An 11,158-nucleotide genomic window follows, 5' to 3' on the forward strand; every position below is an offset into this window, starting at 1 on the left:
ACCGGTCTGGGGGTCCCACAGGTGGGAATGCCGTAAAAAAACAATAAACACCGGGATTTTCGGCACCATCCCAACTCCCTGCCAGGCTCTCATTACCCGAGGGTAAACAAGTTAAATAACACGAATAATCTTAAATCCCGCCAAGCGGTCCCAGTCGATGCGATTTAACGAAGAAGAACGCAATATTCCAAATGAGCCGAAATTGAAAACTTTGGACCCAAAGAGCCGGAGCCCGCCGCAGTAACAAACACGGGTTAATTCCGTCCTTGCCGAACCGGGGACCACCGCAGCTCTTGCCCCAAACCCGGAGGAACGGCCCCAAACCGGAGCGCGGGGGGGCACCCGGGGCACTGCGCTCACCTGCGATGGCCGAGTCGTCCAGCTGGGAGCCGGGGGCCCGCTCGGCGCGGCCGGGATGCTGCAGCAGCGCCAGGACAACGAGGAGGAAGAGGCCGCACAGCGCCCGCACGGCCCGGCCCGGCCGCGGCTCCATTTCCGCGTCCCCGCCGCCGTCAGCTGCTCCTCGGCATCGGCGCCGGCTGGGGGGCCGCGAGTGTCCCGGTTATCCCGGTGTCCCGGTTATCCCGCCTGTCCCGGCACCGCCGCGAGCTGCGGCCGCGCACCGGCTACCGGAACCCTCTGCCTCCCCCCCCCACCCGCTCTGCAATGGTCTCTCCCAGGACAGCCTCCCCCCCCGCCGCAGTGGTCTCGCCCGGGACAGCCCCAGTCCCCCCGCCCTCAATGGTCTGTTCCCGGGGTAACCCCGCCGGTCTCTCGCCGTTCCGCCGGGGTAACCTTTCTTCCCGCCACCTCCGCTAGAGTCTCCCCGGCCCGCTCCGTCCCTCCGCCGCCTTCTCGCCGCGGTGCCCCGCGTTAAACCCCGCTCTGTCTGTGCCTGGACAGCCCCGCACCCCCCCGCCGCGCCGCCGCGGTGGTCTCGCCCGCCCCCCCCGCACGCCGCGCTACGCACCGGTCCCTGGCGCCGCCGCGCGCGCGCTGACAGGGGGCGGGGCCGAGCCGGGCCGAGTCACGCCCACCAGTGGGCGGAGTCAAGGGGCGGGTATATGGCCACGCCCCCGCAACCGCCCGCGCGCGCCGCGCAGGCCCGCAGCGACCTCTGGTGGGCACAGCGGGGAATGGCAGGACCGGGGGGGCGACCGAGCCCGGGGGCGACACAGCCAGGGGACACGGCCAGGGGACACGGCCAGGAGACACGGCCAGGGACACAGCCAGGGGACACGGCCAGGGGACACGGCCAGGGGACACGGCAAGGGGACACGGCCAGGGAACACGGCCAGGGGCCCCGCCCCGCCCCGGGGGCATGTCACACACCCCGGCATGTCAGAGCACCCCGAGGTGTCTGAGCAGGTCACAGCACCCTGACAGGTCACAGCACCCCTGCTCTCTGGGCACAGACATTTTGAGGTCCCAGCACGTGGCTCCTTATTTGCAGTGGGGTTGAGGAAATCTCAACACCTCCTAAAGCTGTCAAGCTGTCACATCTCCCGGGCCATGTGCTCCCGGTGGCATCGCTGGGCGGTGCCACCAGTGCCCGGAGGCCACCAGCCTACAGGGGGGGGGACGGGAAGGTCACATCCTGTCTGTGTCCCACTCCTCACATCCCGTCCCACCGTCGGGTGCTGCGAGAAGTGACACCCTTGTCCCTGGAGCGGGCTCCTCCCAGCCAGGTGTCCCACACCCCACTCTGGGATGGGGGTGCCAGGCTGGCCCCTCGTGGGCCCATGGCGAGTGCCCGGGCTGGGGCACGGGGCTGCCTAGTGTCCAGGCTGATGCCCAGGCTGCGTTGGGTGCCAGTTCTGGTCCCCGTGCTGGCACTGGGGAAGATGCCGGGTGTGGGTGGGGGGTCCCACCCCTGCAGACTCCGAGATGAGGATGGGGACAGGCCACTCGCTACTGGAACTCTCCTCCTGCCCCAGGGACCCTCAGGGGCTGCGGGTGCTGTTGGGGGGGTCCTGGCCCTTATGGGGACTTCCAGTTTGGGGGACCCGGCCCTTGAAGGGACCCTCACAGCTCCAGGGCTACCCTGGCCCTCACCCAGCGCAGCTCGGAGTGGAGGGGGCACTCCCGCAGTAGCCCCGGGCCCCCTGCTCCTCCTTGGGGTGCAGCAGGGTAGCCCCGGGGCCCCCAGGGACAGCTGGTCCCCCGCGTGCTGTCACCCCATCCCAAGGCAGCCGGAAGGCAGGGGGTGTCACCTTCCCCCCGCCAGCCCCCGAGTCCCCAGGTAGCCCCGACTGGGGTGGGCTCCCGTCCCTGCACGCCCAGAGCTCCGGTCCCCCTGGGCTGGCAGTGGCCGCTCGGCTGTGTCCCTGTCCCCAGCGGGGGAGTCGGGGGGTGTCAGGGGGTTCAGAGCTGGGGGTCACGGATGAGTGCCAGGGGTGGGGTTGGGGGCGTCAGAGGTAGGGGCAGGGATCGGGGGCGGCTCAAGGGTGGGCGCTCGGGGGGCACAGGCGAAGGAGGAGGGTCCCTGCTCCCTGCCCGGCCCCGGGCGCTGCAGGGCCCTGCCCGGGGCGGTGCTGGGGGGTCCTGCCCCGGGGTCCTGCCCCGGACCTGCCGCAGCCTCAGCCCGCAGCCCGGTCTCGGTGCCCGCAGCCCCGTCCCGGAGCCCGCAGCCCGGTCCCGGTGTCCGCAGCCCGGTCTCGGTGCCCGCAGCCCGGTCCCGGTGTCCGCAGCCCCGTCCCGGTGCCCGCAGCCCGGTCTCGGTGCCCGCAGCCCGGTGCCGGTGCCCGCAGCCCCGGAGGGCGCCGGGCCCGAGGAAGGAAGCGGCGGGCGCGGGGGGCCGGGCGCGGCGGGGGAAGTTTCTCCGCGGGACCGCCCGGGGCGGCGGCGGAGGCGGCCGCAGACTTCCTCCTCCTCCTCCTCCTGCTCTTCGTCCTGCTGCCGCTGCCGCTGTCGCGCCGGCCCCGCCATGCCCCGGGGTGAGTGCGGGCTGGGGGCTCCGGGAAGGGCCGGGGGGTCCCGGGACCGGGGGGTCCCCGCCGGGCCGGGCTCCGAGCCGGGGGGGCGGCAGGAGCCGCCTGTCGGGGCCAGGGCGGGGGCGGCGGGACCCGCCCGGAGCGGGACAACGGGGATAGGACTGCCTGGGAGAACGGGCTTGGGATAACGGAGCTCCGGGGATAAAGGGACCGCCGGGGATAACGGAACCGTCAGGGATAACGGGACACCGGGCATAACGGGGGACGAGCGGAGTTTTGAGCGGGAGCGGGGCCGGCAGCAGCCGGGACAGAAACTGGCCCGGCCCGACCCCTCGCGGGACCCCCGGCCCCCGCCCGCAGCCGCCGAATCCGCAGCCGCACCCGCGCCCCGCGGGCGGGCCCGGCGCTGCCGGGGCTGCGCTGACACCGGGGGGCGCTGCACGGCCCGCGGGACCCCGGCCCGGACTGACCCCCAGCACTGACCCCTACACGGACCCACTGACCCCCAGCACTGACCCCTACACGGACCCACTGACCCCCTGCACTGTCCTCTCTGCACTGCCCCACTGCCCCCTGCACTGTCCTCTTGGCACTGACATCTGCACTGACCCCACTGATGCCTCCAGCACTATTCCGCTGCACTGACCCCCAGCACTGTCCTGTCCTCTCTGCACTGACCCCCTGATCCCCTCTGGACCGCCCCCACACGTCCCTTGCTGTCGCTGTCACACTCGTGCAGCAGCCAGGACGTGCCAGGGCTGTCCCTGTGGCGGGGGTGGCTGTGGTGGGTGCTTGTCATGGGGTCCCCCTGGTGTCTCCCCCGGGGTCACTGGGTCACTCAGCCATCATGGGGACACCCGTGGGTCCTCTAGAGCCTGAGGGGGTGTGGATGGTGCCAGGGCTGGGGCTGCTGGGCTGCTCCACTTGGCTTGGAGGAAGGAGAAGCCACCGAGGAACCAACTGTGGCCTATGGGGACAGGCTGTGGTGGGAGTGTGGTGGGATGGGGCCCACGGGACAGGCTGTGTTGGGATGGGGCTGGCACTGGGGCCACGGGTGTCAGGAGCATCTGGGGGCAGTTGTGGAGGTGCTGGGCAGTGCTGGCTGCAGGTGCAGGTGTGGACTGTGCCCTCGTGCATGAAGTGGGTTTGGTTTGGTTTGGTTTGGTTTGGTTTGGTTTGGCCCAGAGAGGTGTGGGAACAGAGTGGTGCTGCTGCCCAGCACGGGGACATGCCAGTGGCTCCTCTGGAGGCCATGGAGCCTGGCCTGGCCTGCCTGGATCCATCCATCACCCATCCATCCATCCATCCATCCATCCATCCATCCATCCATCATCCATCCATCCATCCATCCATCCATCTTCCATCCATCATCCATCATCCATCCACCCATCCATCCACCCATCCATCCACCCATCCATCCACCCATCCATCCATCTATCCATCCATCCATCCCTCCATCATCCATCCATCCATCATCCATCATCCATCATCCATCCATCCATCCCTCCATCCATCCATCATCCATTCATCCATCCATCATCCATCATCCATCATCCATCATCCATCATCCATCCATCATCCATCCATCATCCATCATCCATCCATCCATCATCCATCATCCATCCATCCATCCATCATCCATCATCCATCCATCATCCATCATCCATCATCCATCATCCATCCATCATCCATCATCCATCCATCATCCATCATCCATCATCCATCATCCATCATCCATCCATCCATCCATCATCCATCCATCCATCATCCATCATCCATCATCCATCATCCATCATCCATCATCCATCATCCATCCATCCATCCATCCATCATCCATCCATCCATCCATCATCCATCATCCATCATCCATCCATCATCCATCATCCATCATCCATCATCCATCCATCATCCATCATCCATCCATCATCCATCATCCATCATCCATCATCCATCATCCATCATCCATCCATCATCCATCATCCATCCATCCATCATCCATCATCCATCATCCATCATCCATCCATCCATCATCCATCATCCATCCATCCATCCATCATCCATCATCCATCCATCATCCATCATCCATCCATCATCCATCCATCCATCCATCCATCCATCCATCCATCCATCCATCATCCATCCATCCATCCATCATCCTTCATCCATCCATCCATCCATCATCCTTCATCCATCCATCCATCCATCATCCATCATCCATCATCCATCATCCATCATCCATCATCCATCCATCATCCATCATCCATCATCCATCCATCATCCATCATCCATCATCCATCATCCATCATCCATCCCTCTCTCCCTCCATCCCTCCACCCCCAGGATCTCCCTGATGCTGACACTGTGGTTTGTGGGCACAGTGGCCAGGTCAAGGAGGGGGTCACCACATCCCCTCGAGGGGCCTGGATCTGGCTCCAGGCTCCAGCCCTGGAGCTGCAGAGCTTTGGCAGTGCCTGGAGCAGAGGCCAGGGGCCGGGAGTGGCCATGGCTACGGCAAGGGGCAGAGAGGGACCTGGCCTGGGAGGGAAATAAAATGAGGAAATTAGTCACAACAGCTGGAAAATGAGGGAAATCAAAATCCTCCGACTCAGCATGGAGGTTATTTTAGCTGCCACAGCAGAGCCTGAGGCAGAGCCAGGGGGCCCTGAGGGGTCTCTGGGTCCCCACCATAGCCATGGACCCCCTTGGGGTCCCTACTTGGGAGGTAGAGATTTTAATAGTTTATTAATTTCCTCTTTCTGCTGGCAGCAGCGCTGGGGGGCCAACGCTGTGCTGGCCCCCCACAGGGCAGGGGTGACCCCAGTGACTGGGCTGGCGACCCCCAGCCTTGGGTGAGCCTGGGCACATCCCTCGGGCCGTGATGGACCCGACGGCTGGGGAAGGGTGCCCGGGGAAGGGTGCCCTGAGAAGGGTGCCCTGAGAAGGGTGCCCGGGGAAGGGTGCCCTGAGAAGGGTGCCCGGGGAAAGGTGCCCGGGGAAGGGTGCCCGGGGAAGGGTGCCCGGGGAAGGGCGCAGTGCCCAGGGTGGAGCACGGTGGGGTGAGAGGTGCCCGCAGTGGGGTGTGCCGGCGGCTGTGGTGCGGGGAGGGGGTGCCTGGGGGCTGCAGGGTGGGTTCAGGCGGGTCGGGTCAGTTTTGGGGCCGTGGGACAGGGAGCTCACGGGGGCGGCTGCTCCTCCACTTCCCCGGCGGAAACCCCCGGGGGCTGCCCCGGCCGGGAGCGCTGGCAGAGGGTTTTGCTTCCCTTTTCTGCTGAAGAGATGAGTCGCTTTTCCCGTGCCGGGGGTGGCGATGGGAGGGAGGGAGGGAGGGAGCTCTGTGTGTCACCCACAGCCCCCCTTGCCGTCCCCCTCCCCAGCACCCCAAACTCCATCCCAGTGCCCCCGCAGTGAGGAGCGTGGCCGGGGTCGCTGGGCTCGGTGCAGCCCCCCCTGCTCCCACCCTTCCTTCCTTCCTTCTTTCCTTCCTTCCCCGGGCCCCTCCCGTGGGGCTGGCTAGAGACAGGTGCCGCCACCTGTGGGGCTGTGTCCCCCATGGGCTGTCCCCTCTGTCCCACGATGCCGCTTTGGCTCCGGCACGCCGGGGGCCAGAAGGGGTTAAATGCGCTGCCGGCCGCGGATTTCCTGGGAGAACAGAGCTGGCCTTGTGCCGGCAGCAGGGCTGGCAGCAGCGCTGGGGGCACACCAGGGCCAGGGCACCCACCCAGTGTCCCCGGACGGGCCCGTCCCGGCCCCCAGGGACCCTCGGGAGCCCCAGCGTGGCTGCAGGGACACGGGTGACCTCCAGCCCCTGCCTGGCACCGCGAGGATGCCCCAGGGCAGCCCCTGGCCCTGTCCTGGAATGGGGCTCCTTTGGCAGGGCTCCTGTCCCGTGCTGGGGGACACAGGGGCACAGGGAGGCAGGGCACAGCTCCCTCCTCACCCTCCCTGGGAAGATGAGCGTGGGGACAGGTCAGGACTGTGATGTGCTGGCTGTGGCTGCAAACCTTGGTTGTGACAGAGCCAGAGCCCCCTGGCACCCACATCCCCTCGCTGGCACCCAGACAGACATGGAGCTGCTGCGGGGGCTCTGCCCTACACAAAGCCCCCTCCTCAGACAGACATTTGTCCTGTGAGAGTGGGCTGTGCCTGCGGGTCCCCTCCTTGTGCCACCTCGTACGTGGAGCTGGCAGTGCCAGGGCTGGCAGGAGCCAAAACGCTCCTGTGTGAGCCCTCAGGTCCTGCCATGGCCCCTCCACGTTTGCTGTGTGCTGGTGACAAACCTGGGGGCACTCTGGGGCTCCACACCCCCGGGTGCAGGGGGATGGACAAGTGACCCCTGGCCTCCAGCCCCTCCTTCTCCTCCTCTTCCTCCTCCTTTCCTCCTCCTCCTCAGTTCGCCGGTGGTGATGCCGTCATGTGCAGAGCGTTTCCTCTGCACTGGGATGGGGATGGGCACGGGGATGGCTCCTGCCAGGTGCAGCTCATCCCGAGGTGCCCACAGTCAGTTTGGGGGTGCAGGGTTTGGGTTTGGCATGAGCAGTGTGTGCCATATCCCACTGTGGGATGGGCACAGGGCCAGGCTGGTGCTCAGGGCTGCTTTGGGTCCAGACTGAGTCAGAGGGGCCAAATGGGGCTTTGTGGTGACGGGCAGCTCTGTCCCACTCCAGGGGCTGCCCTGGGGTAACCCCAGCCCTGGGAGCCCTGGGCAAAGGACAGAAGGGGCACAGGGCACGTGGGTGGCAGTTACAGCCCCTGAGGGTGGCTCTGTGCAGACACGGGGGACCTTGGTCTCCCATAATCCTGATCCTGGTCCCATGACCCTGATCCTGTTCCTCCCTCTGCCCTGCTCCTTCTCCCTCTGCTCCTGCTCTCCTTGCTCTGATCCATTTCCTTCCCTCTCTGTCCTGCTCCAGCTCCTCCCGATCCAGTTCCTTCTCCCACTGTCCAGGTCTCCTTGATCCTGATGCCACTGTCTTGACTCTGGTCCTGTACCCATCACTCTCCTGCTGTTCCTGCTGTCCCCTCTGTCCCTTCTCTCACTGCCCCCATGCCCCTGAGTGCTGCAGCCCAGGGGGTCCCACTGCCTGCGCTTGCCCCAGGCTGAGCAACTGGTGCAAACTGGTGTGAGGAAAGCTCCGAGCTGTGTTTGCTGCCTCACTGGAGGCCAAAGGCCGGGACTGTGTTTGTGGCCCCCTGGGACCCTGCAAGCGGCTTCCTGCGGGGGTGGGGATGGGGATGGGGATGGGGATGGGGGGCCTTGCTGCTCCCCGTTCACCCCGCAGGGATCCAGGGATGCAGTGGAAGCAGTTTGCAGTGGGGAAGGAGGCACAGCGCTGGGGGCGCTCCTGGCAGCCCCCTGTGCCCGTCGGGGGGTCAGGGCACAGCCAGGCAGGGCGGGGGTCACGGCACAGCCTCGGCCGCAGGAAGCCGCGTGTCGTGTCAGGCAGGGAAGGGGAAGAGCGACTTCCCCATCCGAGGGGGCAGGGACTGCCTGGGGCTCGGGGCGGGGGCTCGGTCCCTTCCCCCTTCCCCAGCCCTGCAGACTCAGGGGGCTCTGGGGAACGGGGACCCCAGCCCAGGGGACACTGCGGCTTCTCTGCCCGGGCACCTCTGCTCCATGCCTGTCGCTGGCACATGATGGGGGCTCCCATCCTCCCGGCGTGATCCCATGAGTGGCACCAGCTGCCCATGGCCGGATCCCAGTGGGAGAGGGGCTGCCCAGGGCGGGCACCTCCCCACCCCAGCACCGTGGGGTGCCCCCACCTCGGCTGGGCAGGGCTTGGCAGCGCCTGGCTCCAGACCAGCAGCAGGAAGGGGAGCAGGATGCAGCCCTTAATGAGAATTGCAGAGGGAACCTGAGGAAGGAAAACGCGCGCCGGGGTTGGGGATAAACACAGCTGGAGCGGACACTGGCTCCGGGGGCCACGCCAGCGGCCACCCTCCAGCCACAGTGCGGCCTCTGCCCGCCAGGACCAGCACTGGCCCTGCTTGGTGTGGGCAGGATCGGGGCTGGGACTAATGGTGATGGCCCATGGGCTGCCACAGCCCAGGTGTGCCCCTGCTCCCTGCCCTGCTGGCCTCTGTCCCATTCTGGGCTGGAGGCGCAGCACAGCACGGCACAGGATGGCACAGGGTGCTGCTACAGCCTGGCTGCCATGGATGCAGCACCCTGGGGACCATGTGGTCCCCATGCACACTGGCCATGGTGGCACAGGTGTGTCCCTGTGGGCAAGCAGATCCCCACTGGGGGTCTCTGTCGGGGGATGTGCCTGCCTGGGAAGCTCATCCGGGCACTGGGGTGGATGGTGAACCAAGGGGGCGTGACCCCTGTGCAGCCTCTGGCCTCGGGGTGTCAGAGTCGGGGAACCACAGTGACCCAGCCCTGGAGCGTCCCCTCCCTGAGCCTCTTGTGTTCCCCCAGGCTGCTGAAGGGGACACCAGGACCGCCGGGATGCAGAGCATCAAGTGCGTGGTGGTGGGAGACGGGGCGGTGGGCAAGACCTGCCTGCTGATCTGCTACACCACCAACGCCTTCCCCAAGGAGTACATCCCCACCGTGTTCGACAACTACAGCGCCCAGAACACGGTGGATGGCAGGACTATAAACTTAAACCTGTGGGACACGGCCGGCCAGGAGGAGTACGACCGCCTGCGGACGCTTTCCTACCCCCAGACCAACGTCTTCATCATCTGCTTCTCCATCGCCAGCCCGCCCTCCTACGAGAACGTCAAGCACAAGTGGTACCCTGAGGTGTGCCACCACTGCCCCAGCGTGCCCATCCTCCTCGTGGGCACCAAGAAGGATCTGAGGAACAACCCCGAGACCATGAAGCGGCTCAAGGAGCAGAACCAGGCGCCCATCACCACCCAGCAGGGCATCAGCCTGTCCAAGCAGATCCGTGCAGTCAAGTACCTGGAGTGCTCGGCGCTCAACCAGGAGGGCATCAAGGATGTGTTCACCGAGGCCGTCAGGGCCGTGCTCAACCCCGCCCCGGCCAAGCCCAAGAAGCCCTGTGTGCTCTTGTGACGGGGCTGGCGAGAGACGATCCTGCCCCTGCCCCAGTGCCCCCACACCTCCTGCCCCCACCCACCCCAGTGCCTCCCCGAGCCCCGGTGGGGCCGGGGCCGTCAGCCCGAAGCCTCCAGCTTTAATAATACAGACCTTGTTTGCACTAACTGGCTGCCACCCCGGGTGCACCGGGGCCAGCCCTGGCTGTCAGCGTTCGCTTTTGGTGACTTCTCTCTGGTCCTGGCACAGCAACGCTTCCTGAGAAGGGGATGCCCGGGGTGGGCCAACCCCACTCCAGCCCTGAGCACCCCACAGGGCCCTGCCACCCCTAGTCCTCCATGGGAACCTGCCATCTCCACCCTCTACACCAGCTGGGGCACAGGGGCTCCCCAGCCCCTCTGTGCCAGCCCTGGCACTTGCCCAGCCCGGAGCATCTCGCTGGCACTGCCCCATCCTGTCCCGGGATCCCGGTGGCAGCATCAGGGGTTCCTGAGGATGTTTGGGGTGAGCCCCACACCAGGGACCTCCAGCCCTGCCGAGAGCAGAGCCAGTGTGGCCAGAGGAGAGAGTTCCTGCCCTGGCTGGTGCTGGAGCTCGTAACCAGCTGTGCCCAGAGTTGCTTCTTCTTAAATAAAAACCTGCCCAGGCTCCCCGTGTCCTGTGCTCTCCCACGTGCACCCACCTTTCCTGGGCATGGGGACACTCCCTGGAGGGACATGGGTGTCACCAGCCCGAGCTGGGCTGGGACCCTCACCGGGCCAGGGCCAAGCTGAGGGTGCTCATGGTGCCTGCCAGGGCTCTCTTCTGGGGGAACTGCCAGGGGAAGCTTGGGATGTCCCTGCCATGGCCAGTCCTGACCCCACCATCTCTGTGCCCAGCTGACCTCCCATCTGGGAGTCTGGGGACATTGCAAGGGAGAGGAATGGGGACAGTGCACGAGGTGCTTATGGGGCAATTGCCTGTGTGGGAATGGGGACACTGGGGATGGGGACATTGCAGGAATTGGCACGAGTCAGTGTCCACCTGGGCAGCCCCAGCCACCTCATCCCCAGTGCTGCCTGTGGAGCGGCAGGTGGAGGGCAGAGCCCTGTGTTCCCATGCCCAGGGGTGTCCTGGGGGTTTCCGTGCCCCGTGGCTGGCGATGGCAGCAGTGAGGGACGGGTGGCATCCCCATCCGCTCTCGCCACCCCCTCGCCGCCCCCCCGGCACGTGCTGGTGA

At 66.2% G+C, this 11,158-nt stretch overlaps 2 protein-coding genes across 10 annotated transcripts in view; one reads left to right on the plus strand and one right to left on the minus strand.

The window, feature by feature from the left end:
* The window catches only part of STIM1 (stromal interaction molecule 1), a 69,396-nt gene extending 68,754 nt beyond the window's left edge, over nucleotides 1–642 (minus strand). For 3 of the 9 annotated variants that reach the window (XM_088160562.1, XM_088160560.1, XM_088160561.1), the window contains exon 1: nucleotides 361–638. In XM_088160562.1, coding sequence (XP_088016688.1) covers nucleotides 361–493 — 133 coding nt within the window. In that variant the 5' untranslated portion in view covers nucleotides 494–638. Of the gene's footprint in view, nucleotides 1–360 lie in introns of all 9 variants that reach the window. The other 6 variants (XM_088160558.1, XM_088160559.1, XM_088160556.1 and 3 more) reach the window with 5 other exon arrangements.
* A 2,196-nt stretch (nucleotides 643–2,838) lies between these two features.
* RHOG (ras homolog family member G) lies at nucleotides 2,839–10,587 on the plus strand. Its single transcript, XM_014890385.2, has 2 exons — nucleotides 2,839–2,936; nucleotides 9,352–10,587. Exon 2 carries the CDS (start codon nucleotides 9,382–9,384, stop codon nucleotides 9,955–9,957), a length of 576 nt encoding a protein of 191 aa, XP_014745871.1. The 5' UTR covers nucleotides 2,839–2,936; nucleotides 9,352–9,381; the 3' UTR covers nucleotides 9,958–10,587.
* The last annotated feature ends 571 nt before the right edge of the window (nucleotides 10,588–11,158 follow it).

The sequence above is a fragment of the Sturnus vulgaris genome, chromosome 2 (genome assembly GCF_052056855.1).
Source record: "Sturnus vulgaris isolate bStuVul1 chromosome 2, bStuVul1.hap1, whole genome shotgun sequence".
Taxonomy (NCBI): Eukaryota; Metazoa; Chordata; class Aves; order Passeriformes; family Sturnidae; genus Sturnus; species Sturnus vulgaris.

Coding starts and splice junctions, on each gene's coding strand:
- RHOG (XM_014890385.2), top strand. CDS start 9,382: ATGCAGAGCATCAAGTGCGTGGTGGTGGGAGACGGGGCGGTGGGCAAG.